General features: G+C 43.0%; 1 protein-coding gene across 1 annotated transcript in view; it reads left to right on the forward strand.

Annotated features, from left to right (window-relative positions):
* The first annotated feature begins 11,197 nt into the window (after positions 1-11,197).
* Positions 11,198-15,049, forward strand: part of GPR158 (G protein-coupled receptor 158) — a 300,295-nt gene continuing 296,443 nt past the window's right edge. The window contains exon 1 of the mRNA XM_061436038.1: positions 11,198-13,833. Within this exon, the coding sequence (XP_061292022.1) occupies positions 12,932-13,833 (902 nt within the window). The 5' untranslated portion in view covers positions 11,198-12,931. The remainder of the gene's footprint in view (positions 13,834-15,049) is intronic.

A 15,049-nucleotide genomic window follows, 5' to 3' on the forward strand; every position in this document is an offset into this window, starting at 1 on the left:
ACTTTATCTTTTCTCTTTCCCATCTTTTGTCTGAGGGAATCTCAGATATAGCTCTGATGGTAAAATACACGAACGGCTTGCTATCTATATCTGGTGTTTTAGATGCCATAACGATCATAATATGCATCATCAAATATGTCCAATTAAATTGGTGGTAAATCTTACTTCGATGTTACTGCTTGTATTAAAAAACCCAGGAGTTTCATCTGGAACCAGGCTGTTCTGTCATTGATCAGAATCGGCTTTCTGGAGAATTATGTTGTGCCTCTGTGTGATCGTGCTGTGCACCCCATGCTGGAAGCTTCGCTCCCCTCCCAGTAGGAGTGCAGCTTCTCATTTCCTCAGCCTTCTGTTCATGATTTATGGATCAGATAGAGGATAATGTTGGCTCCATCTGGAAAGTGGGTCAGCCAGTCTTTGAGGAGACTCATTGGAGGCCTTGAAATAGTGCTCTGGATACAGACTCCAAGAGGAGAGAGGCTGATAGGGAAGAGAAGAAAGGGCTGGACTCTGAGGAAGTGAAATCAAATTTCTCCTCAAGTGGATTTCGTCAAAGACGGAGGCTCAGCGCAGTGTTATTCCCACAAAGATCTAGTTGAAGACAGGCACTGAAAACCCTTCCTGATCTCTAATGCCTCTCCAGGAGGGTTGTCTAAGCACTGAACTTTCCACAGGTAGACTGCTGGCCGTTGGGCTAAGTCAGTTGGAAAAGCTGACTGTTACCCAGGAAAAGTATTATGTTGGCACCTACTGGAACAGTTATATCCTTTCTTTGCCAAATTTGTCAGCCCAGTGAATTGCAAAATGTGGGGATACCCTATCCCCTTTTCACACCTCCCCCACCCATGAAGGTCAGCCACCTCCCTGAATCTTGTGTTCAAAATTTCCTTGCTTTCATTTTCTTCTGTGTGAGAATAAACACAGTTCATTCATCTGTTCTCCTGTGGATAGGCATTCAGATTTTTCCAGGTTTGTGCTTTTTAAACAGTTGATATGATTCACATTCTTACACATATCATGGGGTATACATGTGTCCTGTCAAGACTGCATCTGTCAAGAGTGAAAGTGCTAGATCAGAGGGTAGGTGAATGTTGGACATTACTACATAATCCAAAATTATTTTCTGAAATGATCATACTAATTTACATTTCTACCAGCAGAGCACAAGAGATTTTGTAAATCCACATCTTCTCTGTCCTTTCCCCATCCAGTGCCAAAAACTTGGCATTATTAGACTTTTTAATTTTTGCTAATCATATAGATTTAGTTTGTTTGTCTCTTGTTTTAATTTGCATTTCCACACTCACTAATGAGGTTGAACATTTTTGTATTTACTGGCCATGTATATATCTTCTGTTTTGAAATTTCTGCTCTTATCTTCTGCTCATTTTTCAATTGGGATGTAAGTACTTTAAACTGATACATAGGAACAGTGATTTTTCTAAAGACTAAAAATAATTTTATTCTAAACTTAGGACTCTACTCCCAAATGGAGTTGGCATACATTATTTTATATATTAAAATTATTCTTACTCTAGGAAAATCTTATTTGCACCTGCAATTCAGTGGGTATATATAGGCAGCCACATTTCCAATCTTTGGAAAATGACAGTCTTGAATTCAACAATTTTCAACCATCTCAACCATCATCATCCTGGTTTCCCCATCCACTTGGAGTCCAAACCACCCTCATCTCTCACTTTGACTAATGCAACTGCTTTCTAACTAGTCTCTGCTTCTACTCTCGCTCTCCTCTGTCCATCTACACAGCAGCTGACATGATTTTGTTACTCCTGTCCAAAGCCTCCCATGACTTTCAATTGCCCTTGTAGTAAAAGCAAAACTCATTGCCGCAGAGCAAAAAACTCTATGTGATTTGATTGTTACCTTCTCTCTCCCTCCATCATTCCTTGACCCCTGTTCACATAGAAATGTTTGCTGTTTCTGGGACAGACCAAGTCTGATACTCTTTCAGGGGTTTTATGATCATTATTTTCTGTGGGGAAAGCTGTCTCCCGTGTCTTCCCATGTATCCCTCTTTCACACCATTTACTTGTCTACTCAATGCCACTTAACTGGAGGTGCTTTCCATGACCTCCAATCTCTGTATATCTTGTTTTTTTCTTCTCACTATTTACTTCTTTGGCTGTGCCAAGTCTTAGTTGTGACACATGCAATCTTCCATCTTTGTTGCAGCATGAGAACTTTGGTTGTGGCATGTGGGATCTAGTTCCCTGACTAGGTGTTGAACTCAGGCCCGTGCCTTGGGAGCATGGAGTATTACCCACTGGACCACCAGGGAAGTCCTTCTGTGTATCTTATCCCACTTTATTTTTCCTCACAGTACTTATTACAACTGAATGTAAGTGCCATGATGGCAGAAACTTGACTTGTTTACTGCTGTATCACTTTTATCTAGAACAGTGTCTTGCAAATAGTGGACCCCCATAGGTATTTGTTAAATAAGGTAATAGACAATATATATGAGAATGCAACCCAAAACTTCTTCAATTGTCTACCTAGAAGTTCACAGATAGCATTAAATCAGCATATGTAAATCATACCATGTAGAACGGAATCTAGGATGGCTCTGAAAGTTGTGAAAAAGTGAAAGCATTAGTTGCTCAGTTGTGTCCGACTCTTTGCGACCTCATGGACTGTAGCCTGCCAGGCTCCTCTGTCCATGGAATTCTCCAGGCAAGAATACTGGAATGGGTTCCCATTCCCTTCTCCAGGGGATCTTCTGGACCCAGGGATCAAACCCAGGCCTCCTGCATTGCAGGCAGTTTCTTCACCATCTGAGCCACCAGAGAAGCCCCTAGATAAAGTCAAAGGCTAATTCTAGAAAATCAAGTCAATTGTGGAGAATGCCTAGAGTTGGTAGTTTTTTTTTTTAATTTAAAAAAACTTTATTGAAGTACATTTTACATAGCACCCATTTCTAGTGCAAAATTCAATGATTTTAAATTACTTACTGAGTGGTACAGCTACCATCATCAGCGAACATTCTCATCCCCTTTCAGTAAGATCCCTCAAGCCTTTTTAAAGCTGATTCTTATTCCCGTTTCCAGCCCCAGGCAACCACTAATCTCCCTTTTGTCTCCATACATTTACCTTCTCTGGACATTTCATCTAAATACAATATGTGGTCTCTGTGTCCAGCTTCTTCTACTTAGTGTAATGTTTTATCTGTGACGTATCACAAGTGTTGGCAATTTGTTTATTGTTTTGGCTGAACAGGATTCTACTACCTGGCTGTGCCACTGTGTCTATCCTTTCTCCAGTTGGTGGATCTTTCAGAGCTTTCTGGACTTTGGCTATTGTGAGTAATGCTTCTGTGAACAATGTGCATGTCTTTGTATGAACATAATGCTTTCATTTTTCTTGGGCAAATGCCTAGGAGTAGAATTGCTGGGTCACATGACAGTTTATACTGGACTCATCTGAGAAACTGCTAATCTGTTTTCCAAAGTGACTGTGCACTTTACACTCTCACCAGAAGTATACAAAGGCTCCTAGATTTCTACATCCTCACCAACATATGCTATTGTCTGTCTTATGTATTATAGCCCTAGTGGGTAGGCTTCCCTGGTAGCTCAGATGGTAAAGAATCTGCCTGCAATGCAGGAGAGACCTGGGTTTGATCCCTGGGTTGGGAAGATCCCCTGGAGAAGTGAATAGCAACATACTCCAGTATTCTTGCCTGGAGAATCCCATGGACAGAGGAGCCTGCGGTGCTACAGTCCATGGGGGTCACAAACAATCGGACATGACTAGGAGACTGAGCATTCTTTGTCTCCCTAGGCAGAATGAAACAGAACTCATTTCTAATACATGGATACAATTTCTACTGAAGATCACTAATTATTCTTCAAGAAAAGATATTTGCTTCTGCTTTTGGTTAATTCATTTTAATGAAAAACAACCTTGACATTCAGAAACGCTTTCTTATTTCTTTCTTGACTTTTAATTATATTTTAAGTTTTTATTCTAAAATATCTGATTTGAGATATAAAAATGAACAGTTGAGACAGCTACTTTTTCATCACTCAGGATACTGCAGAGCCTTGAAAACTGTTTCTCTTTTTAGCCTCTGTTCCCTAGTCTACTTTTTCTATGCTCACCAAGAGCCCATTCCTCCCTGGATGCTATGATAAATGATGGTCATATAGACTGGAAGTCAGCCCCATCACCCAAGAACATTCACTAACACAGTGAACGAAAGGAACTGAAATTTTCTTGTGCCAAAACTTCTCTAGAATTCTTCTGTGTCTGTATAGGGAGCTGTTGGTAAAGACCAGGCAAAAATTTCCCTGAAACTATTGATTCCCAAGAGTCCCTCCAAAGGACAAATTGAAATGATTTATATATGGCACAGGTCTCGGGCTTCTGCCTTAGACCTGCTTAATGCTAGCACTGAACATAATCAAAAGAAGACGCTTCTAAGTAAACCTCAATAAGGTATGGACGTTCCTTCTTCCCTTATCCTGGGACAATCCAGACTTTCAGTTACTTTTTCATCGAGCACTTGATGTCTGTAAAGGGAGGAGAAAGAAGAGGAAGGGGAGGAGAGACCAATTGACCAGAAATTATATAGGAACTCTTAAATTTCTTTGCCTTCATTTTTTCCCCCCCTTTAAGGATAGCAGAGGTCTGGAGAAAACATTTTTTTTTTTTTTAACTAGGCATATATAAATGACTGTTAAAATAAAACCACAGCTTTGTAAAACTGTTTTGTATATGGACTCAGATTTGTCATTTTCTCAGCCTGAAGGCATTTCTGAAACACGTGCAGTGACTGTATTCTTTTCCTACATTTTGCTGGCATATATTTCCATGCTATGTTTCTTTGTTTTCCTTTCCATATAATCCCGGCATTAAGATGATGTCTGAAATTTCAACAATGTTACTGGATTGATTTCCCTCAAGTTTTTAAAAGCTGCAGCAAAAATTTTACCAGCAGTTTACTACTCTAAACTTGTTATTTATAAGTTTCTTTGGATTTACAACATCTGCTCTTTATCAATGATAAATTGTCATTAATTAGTGTCTCCTATTTGTGCATGATGCTGGGCACTTGAAGATCCCCGCTTTTAAAATCTCCTGCATTCAGACTGCAGTCCATGGTGTCGCGAAGAGTCAGACACGACTGAGTGACTTCACTTTCACTTTTCACTCTCATGTATTGGAGAAGGAAATGGCAACCCACTCCAGTGTTCTTGCCTGGAGAATCCCAGGGATGGCACAGCCTGGTGGGCTGCCATCTATGGGGTTGCACAGAGTCGGACATGACTGAAGTGACTTAGCAACAGCAGCAGCATTCAGACTGAGAGTCAAGTTCTAAACTGATCATAAAGTAAACCCCTGTTTTGTGCAAAGTAATATGCTGATGAAGGCTACATCATGAATTATAACAACATACAGGTATATATGGTGTGAGGGGCTTCCTTCCAGCAAGGGAAGCAAAGTTAAGCAAAGACAAAATAATCCATTTCCCATCTTTTGCTATCCACAAAGTCCATTTATCAGTAAACTTGGCTTCAAGTTTTTGTTCTTATTCCTTAATAAGAAAGAGTGCTGATCCTTGTGTTGAGTGGAGTTGGACTTTGAATAATTTGGATGATTTTTTTTTTTTTTTTTTGGTGAAGGTAATATATTAATCCTTTCCTGCACTGCTGCATATAGGGTCAGCATCATGGGAAGTCGTTTGAGGGAAATACTTGGCCTCAGCCCACTTAGGATTTTCCTCCATAAATGCCGTTTCCTGGTGCTCTCTTCCCTTGTGGTCAGGAAGTTCATCAGGTGTGTTTAGTTTGCAGAACCATTTTGTGTGCATAGGGGCAGGAGGATTAAGGGAAACTAGCAACGTGGATCAAAGCCCTAGTGACTCTAGATGGTACTATGCTTAGTGGTATTAAAAATGCACTTCACTGGGAATGCAAGAACAGTCCAAGTCATGACTTCTCAGTGAAAAACAGAGATGACTCTGGAAAGGGAAGGAGTGTTAGAAGTGATGCTGACAGGCAGTTAGAGTTTTAAGGGTAAACCGGAGGCAGATGAGAATAAACTGCTAAGTAAAACACATAAACATCTTGAGTAAGCTTTCTAAGTTAGAAATAGAAAACTGCTGAGTTTTTTTTTTTTTTCTGAGTAGATTTCAGGCATCTTTTCATCCCTTAATGTTGACTTTCTCCTTTTTCCATATAAAATGGATGGGAAAGTGTTACCAAAAGAGTTACCAAAAAGCAAGATTATAATGGTGAGAAGCACTGCTCAGAGCAGTGGTTCTCAAAGTATGATCCTTGTGAGGCAGGAGATAGATGAGCCCCCAGCACAAACAGTCAGAGTTTGTTCTCTGTGGACCGATACTCCAAGACGAAAATAGCAGGACAATTGAAAGAGAGGAGGCTAAGCCCTGCCCAGATAAATGAAAAGAGACCACATATTATTCATTCTCGAAGTCAGGAGACTTTGCTGACTACACATGCACAGAAAGACTCCTTGGAGATCAAAAGGGGAGTGATGCTGCTGCTGCTAAGTTGCTTCAGTCCTGTCCGACTCTGTGCGACCCCATAGATGGCAGCTCACCAGGCTCCACCATCCTTGGGATTCTCCAGGCAAGAACACTGGAGTGGGTTGCCATTTCCTTCTCCAATGCATGAAAGTGAAAAGTGAAATTGCTCAGTTGCGACTGACTCTTAGCGACCCCATGGACTGCAGCCTACCAGGATCCTCTGGCTACGGGATTTTCCAGGCAAGAGTACTGGAGTGGGTTGCCATTGCCTTCTCTGGGAGTGATGCTAAGTGACTGTAAATACTCATAGGCATCTTTGGTAGAATTCATCTTGACCAAGACATGTGTGGAAGGATCCTGCTGCTGCTGCTAAGTCGCTTCAGTTGTGTCTGACTCTATTCGACCCCATAGACGGCAGCCCACTAGGCTCCCCCATCCCTAGGATTCTCCTGGCAAGAACACTGGGATATACCAAATATACACTCTGAACCAGGCAAATCAAAATGATTGGCCAAAGGAAACCTGAAGAAACACATAAAGGCAACTGAAACTACCACAAGGGTGTGACTCTCTGAGTCTGCCTTTGTGTCTATCACCAGGTACTGTTCTCTTTTTTCCTCCTAATACTTTACTAGTTTCATCGCTTTCCATCTTTGTGGAATTCTTTTTTTGCAAAACTGAAGAGCCAGGGCCTTGTCATTGACCACTCGTCAAGTGGCTAGAATTTGGTGCTCTCACTGCCGTGATCTGACCTCAATCTCTGGCTGCGAGCTGAAGTCCTGCTTCAAGCCACTGTAGGCCAAGGCTGCCTGGGATCACTTGAACCAGCAGTATCAGTATCACCTGGGCATATTTTCTCAGGTCCTATTCTAGACCTACTGAGTCAGCAGTTTGGGGGCTTAGGACACTAATTTGTGCTTTGGTGAAAGCTCTCCAGGTAAACCTAGTGGGTATCAACATTTGAGAACCACTGGTGTAGTGATTAAGGGTATGACATCTGGAGCCAGATGGCTGTATTTCTTAGGGCAATTCATTTGCTTGTTTCCCATCTGTAGAATGGTAGCTGTACCAAACTCACAGTGTGGTAATGAAGACTACAGGAGCTAAAACCTTAGAATAATGCTTGGCCACTGTAAGTGCTGTGTAAACATTTAATTGATCATGACAACGATGATGATCCTCTTTATAGGTGTTATTTTCATTTTTTCCACCCACAGGCTATGTTTCACAATTTATACCATGGCTTTGTGTTTACCAGGAGATCTCTTCTAATATATTAGAGTTATTTTCCATGGCTCAAGGCAGTATTTCTCAGCATGTGCTCCATGGACCATTTGCATCAAGATCACCTGTGGTGCTTATTAAAATGCAGATTTTTAACTTCTCCCCAAACTTAGAGCGATGATCAGAATTCTCTAGTGACAATTCTGCATCCAGAAATTTCAAAACCACTGCTCTTGGATAACAAAGACTATGATCTTCATTTTGCAAATGGGCACAGGAGGAACAGGGGTAGCATATGCTCAGGGAAATAAGAACTAGGAATAAGAACTGGATTTCTGACTTTGTGTTATATTGACAGATTATGCTGCTTCTTTGTGGCTTTATTTGCTTTATTAAGAATTTTATTTCGGTTGTGTCATTTTGTTTACTGAGACCTAGCATTATTGAACCTAAAAATAACACTTACCTTATAAAGCTAGAACTATCAAGGATGATGAGTTCCTGGAAAATATACCTGGACTATTATCCATGACTCAGCTAAAACTTTCAGTTGTGGCTGTATCTAATACATCACTCTTGTGTTACAGATGAAGCAAAAGGGCTCAAAGAGGTTGAGAAAAATTGTCAAAAATCACATGACCAGATATCAGCAAAGTGGAAAGTACAGCCAACTGCCAATCCAGTGTCCTCTCACCAAATCACACTGTCCTAGTTATTGCTGATTTAAATGATTTAAAGCAGCACTTAAAATTTTAAGACAATTTTATACTGCTCCCATAAAATATGGTCTCAGCAGGTTTTTTTTTTTTACTTTTATTTCATTTAAACATATGCTAATATCACATCTTCCTTTTAATAACAGTGATAAATTGATAATATCCTGACAACTCAAAGCTCCATTGTATATTGCTTTTTCATCAGTTCGAAATGGACTGTTCTAAAGCAATTAGATTGACTTTTCAAACTGTGATGAAGTGGTTTTGGCTTTTCCACACAGGGCATACAGGTCATGCATACATTCTCTGTTTACAGTCAAGTTCCCACACAGTATTAACATGCGTTTAGATAACTTAGGTCTTAATTTGAGGCCATGCATGGATATTTATCTCCCCTACAAATCATGTTCATGTAGTTGGTGGTAGGACAGAAGTGCTATTCATGCCAGGATCACTTGATTAACTTACAAAACAACTTTCTGTCTCCATTGTTTGAATTTTTTATATTATATATGAACTTCATCTTAATGCAGTCATCTTTTCCCATTTCTCTTTTCTGCTAAGTTTCTTTTCATTATACCCTCAGCTGGTTCACTACTATCTACTACCTACTTAATTACTCCTCATTTGTTATATCTCAGCTCAATTGTTACCTCCTCATAGAAGTCTTTTTTTTCTTTATCTCTTTATATAAGAATATCCTTGACCCCATATCCTTCACTCTTTATAAATTTACAGTATTTATTTCTTCATGGCACTTACAACAATATGTAATTTAAAATTTTGCTTATTATCTCTCTTTAAACACACTTGACTGTGAGGTCCATGTGTCTACCATGCAAATGTTTACCCCAGTACTACGGACAATGTCTGATACATAGTAGAGACTCAATCAACATTTGTTGAATGTGTATGTCTGTGAGTTGGTGTGGCATTCCATAGTCTGCTTAGGGCTATGAGCTTGTGTTGTATCTTGGTCCTTATAAAAAACTTCTTTTGGCTGATCTCCTTCCGTGATGGATAATAACACAGACACAGTGTTGTCTACCTAGTCGGACCAGACCTCCTAGACCATTTGGACCATAGCACCTTATTGTGAGTGAACCTAGGTTTTCTACATCATTCTACACCGTGATGTGCTATCTTCCAGAGCCTGTATTCTGTGGTAGCCTCTGGCCACACGTGGTTATTGAGCACTTGAAATGTAGCTAGTATGAAGTGCCATATGCTGAGAGAGTAAAATATACATTGTATTCTGAGGATTTAGTACAAAAATGTAGACTACCTCATTAATAACTGCTATATTGTTTACTTATTGAAATGAAATTTGGATATACTGGACTAAACAAAATATATTATTACATTTTATTTCACCTTTTTCTTTTAAAATGTGCTATAGGAACATTTAAGATGATATATGTTGATCTTTGACAAGCATTATATTTCTATTGGACAGTGCTATTCTAAACCTAACTAGTTCACCTCTGTTGTTTGGCAATGTAGATGGAAAGTGATCCCCTAAAGGTTATGACAAAATTGCAGGCACCTCTCATAGCTTGCTCCAATCTTGTTAGACATACACTAAGAGAAGGACTAGCACTTCTGGAGAGGGGCTCAGGTGGAATTTTGGTACTCTCTTAATGTCCAAGCATGAGGCTCACATACAACTTATGTTCCAAGACACAGAAACTTTGCTACTTGCCATATATATATTGCTTAAAATAATACTGGGATCAGAACCCAGGTCTTTCAATTACACCGAGTCACTGAATTACTTATAGAGGGACCTATTAATAAAATTATACCTTCCTTTTCAAATGTAATACTAGCAAATTTTAAAGAGCTGTTAATAAATTATATAGGTTTTATAAAAAATCAATTAATGAGGAACTGACACTTCAGTCTTCAAATAGAAAATCATATTGTATATTCTAATAAATTAAACAAACAGAAAATCACATTATTATTGCCATACGCCCTATATCAGAGGATTAAGCTGGATGACCTTTATTTAGCAAAGGAGTATACTTCATATCAAAACAAGTCAGATATGAACATGAACTCTACTTGTGAATAAACACAAATCTAATAACCATTCTCTGCAAAGCTATAAAAGCTCTCTTGGAGACCCAACACTGCAGTTTCAAAAACTGGTTGCTATGTCTTATTCCAAAAGCCATCACCACTGACACATCAGGCACACATCTCTTCTTAGAGGAGACAGATTTAAAAATAATTAACAGTCTTATGGACTCTGTGGGAGAGGGAGAGGGTGGGAAGATTTGGGAGAATAACATTGAAACATGTAAAATATCATGTAAGAAACGAGTTGCCAGTCCAGGTTCGATACACGATACTGGATGCTTGGGGCTAGTGCACTGGCATGACCCAGAGGGATGGTATGGGGAGGGAGGAGGGAGGAGGGTTCAGGATGGGGAACACATGTATACCTGTGGCGGATTCATTTTGATATTTGGCAAAACTAATACAATTATGTAAAGTTTAAAAATAAAAAAAAAAAGAAAAGAAAACATAAAAAATAATAATAATAAAATAAAAATAATTAGCTTCCTCATTATGATCTTATGGTTCATTCACTAGTTTACCAATTAGCACCAGGCATTCTAGGTGGTCAAGATACTACAGTGACCAATGAAGGCAAACTTTTGCTCTTTGGAGCTTAAATTTTCATCCTTCAATATTTTCTCAATAAGGAGAATGAAATGATAAAGCAAGTCTAAGCCATGCTATCTTAGAATGCCATAGGTGGCTTTTTTAAAAGTTGGGAATTGAAATGATTTTGAGACTTTCTATCTTGTGTCTTTCTTGGGAAATTTGAAAATGGAGGTGTATATAGAAGATGGAGGTGCAGAAGACACTACATATCCAGTACTAAATAGTATTTTTGAATGAAAGTGTCAGAAGACCCGGTTAAAGCTTCAAATAAAACAATTGGACTGTGTTAAGGGAATTTCCAATCATTTTTTTTTTTGGAGTCCTAGCATAGTTATTCTGCTCTTCTTTCTTTAGCTGGGACATCCCAATCTATGGTGAATCAGATGTCTTAGTTCTTGCCTTCATTAATTTCAGGAACTCCCAGTCAGAATGGCTCTCCTTCCCACTCACCAAAGACTGACTCATCCTCATTCTCTCACAGTCTGCGTCCTGCCCCTATCCTCGCCCTTTGGCACATTCTCTGTTTACATTTCCACAGGTTCCCCTTCATCCCTTTCAAGCAAGCGTTCTTTAGATGGCATTTTCCCCCTTAAAGTTCAGCCAGTAGATGTCTCCATTACTCCCTTACAGCCAAGACCTTGGCAAGTAGGGTTTAATAATTTCTTTAACCGACAACAAGGAGGAGGATTTGATCATTTGCCTAAAATGAGCAGACGCTTGGGAGGACACGTCTTCATCCTACATCCCTCCCTCCGATATATGTCACAAATGAAAACTACTTTTCCTCTCTTTTCCAGGCAAAAGAAAAGACTGATTTAACGAAGCATGCAAGACGCCAACACCCTCCTCCTCAGTACATCCAAGTTTCCTTCTCTCTGAGCCACCCAAGCTCTGCTTCTACCTTTACTCCAGGCCACCCACCCCCAACCCTTCACGCTCTCGAGTCATCAGGGAACTCGAGTGGGTGAAAGGACTGCTGCATCCCGCGCCGCTGCCTCCTCCGTGCCGCCTCGGGTTCAGCACTGGACAGCTCCCGCCCCAGCCGAACAAATGGTACTCGGCTGATTGACAGAGGAGCCGACCAAACAGAGAACAAGACGAATTGAAGCCGCCCTACAAGGGCTGGTTGCGGCCAAGCTGCCTCTTTAAACTGGCTTTCCTCCCGAGAGCAGGGAGAGGCAGGAGTGTGGTTTGTGGCCAAACCTAAAGACTCCAATTAACCAGCTGCCTAACCCTCTTGGCTCCGGAGAGGCAAACATCTTAAAAGAAACCCTCGCTCTCTGGGACTCGCCCCTGCGCTCGCTGTGCCGGTCTGTGCGCGCGCGCTCCGCGTCTCCGGGCGAAGCGAACGAGGAGGAGCCAGAGCCAGGAGGCGGGAACGACCTGCCACGGGTGAGATGATGGAGCAGCGTCTTCGGTGGCCGCGGCGGCAGCAGCAGCAGCTCTTGAACACACCTCAATGAGAGCGGCGGTGGAAGGAAAGACGTAAGCAGGCTAACTATAGCTGCCGGCTGCAAAAGGGATGTAACCTGTTCGGTTCAAGGCTGCGAGGTGCGTAATCCTGAGCCGACCCATTGTGGAGCGGGAGCAGCCGGCGTTGCCACAGGTGATTTGATTTCCTGTGACGGTAGCTTAGTCAGCCGGGCATATTTCGGAACATCCCTATTTTAAAGTCCTTTTGGACTGGATGCCTGCTGGAGAAGGGGGAAGACCCCTAGCCAAAGTCTTACTGCTGACAGACTGACGACTACAATTTAAAAAGTGACTCCTCCCGTTACCTCCTCTCCGCTCTGCGAGGCAGATGGGAGTCATGGCTTGCCCCTTCCTCTTCTGCCTTCTGCTTGTTCATTTCGGATTGGGAGCTATTGGCGCCAGCCGCGAAGCTCCAAGTCGGCCGGATTCCCCTCGAGAGAGGACCCTGAGGACGAAGCAACACGCCCAGCAGCCGGCTCGAGCCTCTGCCTCAGACCCCTCTGCTCCCTGGAGCCGCTCCACCGACGGCACCATCTTGGCGCAGAAACTCGCCGAGGAGGTGCCCATGGACGTGGCCTCTTACCTCTACACCGGGGACTCCCACAAGCTGAAGCGAGCCAACTGCTCCAGCCGCTACGAGTTGGCGGGCCTGCCGGGGAAGTCGCCTGCCCTAGCCAGTTCCCATCCCTCATTGCACGGGGCGCTGGACACGCTGACACACGCCACCAACTTCCTCAACATGATGCTGCAGAGCAATAAGTCGCGGGAGCAGAACTTGCAGGACGACTTGGAGTGGTACCAAGCGCTGGTGCGGAGCCTCCTAGAGGGTGAACCCAGCATCTCCCGGGCGGCCATCACCTTCAGCACCGAGTCGCTGTCCGCACCCGCCCCGCAGGTCTTCCTCCAGGCCACGCGTGAGGAGAGTCGCATCCTGCTCCAGGACCTGTCCTCCTCAGCACACCACCTGGCCAACGCCACGCTGGAGACCGAGTGGTTCCACGGCCTCCGGCGCAAGTGGAGGACTCACTTACACCGTCGCGGCTCCAATCAGGGGCCACGGGGCCTGGGCCATAGCTGGCGGCGCAGGGACGGGCTGAGCGGGGACAAGAGCCATGTCAAGTGGTCTCCGCCTTATCTGGAGTGCGAGAATGGCAGTTACAAGCCTGGGTGGTTGGTCACTCTCTCCGCTGCTTTCTACGGGTTGCAGCCTAACCTGGTCCCGGAATTCAGGTAGGGAGGGGTAAAAAGATAAAAGGCAAAACCTTCCTTCCGGTTTCGCGGGTGGCTGTGAGTGTGGAGAAGGAACACTTGGCTGTGACCCTTACGCCTCCCACCCTCAAAGCCCAGACCTGGGCTGAGGGACACCCCACGCAGCCGCAAATGCTTAGGGACAAGAAGCGCCCCGCGTTTGTCAGCTTCAGACGCTCAGCGAAAGCTTTTCTCTCAAATCAGTTTCCCTGCAAGGAGAGATGCCGTTTCTCTCTAACCCTCGGGAGAGTAGGGAGGGGAGTTCCCTGTTAGGGGTGATGCACAGAAACCTGGCGAGCTCAGGGCATGCTAGCCAGGCGCAGACTGGTGAACATCTAATGAGACTAGAGAAGGGAGCAGGAAGAGAGTTCGTTTTTTCCTGCAACTTCGGGATAGCCTCCGCCTGCTTCCTCCTACGTGTGCAGTTTGGGGCGTCAGTCTGTTGTTAGTCAGTTACCAGAGCGCATGATGAAAACAGTCAATCCCGCCGGCAGTTCTGTACCCTCAGCAGTGAGTCAGTTTCAGCAGCATAGCTGTCTCCCAGATCCAGACTTTGCAATTTGCTCTGTGTGCTCCTTCTCATCTCCCTCCTTCCCCGAGTCCTCCCATTTCCTGGTCCGCTCTTCCTCTTTTTAGGCACACCTAAGCGACTTAGCAGCAGCAGCAGCAAGGGTTCTCTGGCTCTTCAGGTGCTCACCCTTTATAAATGAACCTGATTGAATTAGCCTAGGAAGGGAGGGATCAGTTCTCATTGAATTCAGTCAGGGGACTCAGAGGAGACTTAACAATTCTGTAGTTCTGCATTTGTGGGAAAATGAGAATGTGCAAATTAGCAGGGGGTAATTTGTGCCCTGGGATGTGCCTGATCTTTGGGGTGAAGAACTTTTAGAAGTAGCCCTTAAGAGTGAACGTGAGGAACAGAAAGGATAGAAACTCCAAAGAGGGTCTGGGAGAGGGCCATAGATTAACTGGGACCCTTTCCCCATTCCCAGTGGAAAGAAGGTTTGGGGGGTAAAGGTTGCTTCTGTACTTTTTGGGAACCTGGGCAAAAGTGAGGCACCTGTATGTGTTTTAATGCCCTGCTGGCATATAAAAGAATGATAACCTGGTGAAAGATACCAGGGGAAGTGCTGGGTGGGTTAATGGGAGGAGTCAGAACACTTATTTGTCTTGGCATTGTCATTTACTGCTGAATGAC

Source organism: Bos javanicus, chromosome 13, assembly GCF_032452875.1.
Source record: "Bos javanicus breed banteng chromosome 13, ARS-OSU_banteng_1.0, whole genome shotgun sequence".
In the NCBI taxonomy this organism is placed as follows: Eukaryota; Metazoa; Chordata; class Mammalia; order Artiodactyla; family Bovidae; genus Bos; species Bos javanicus.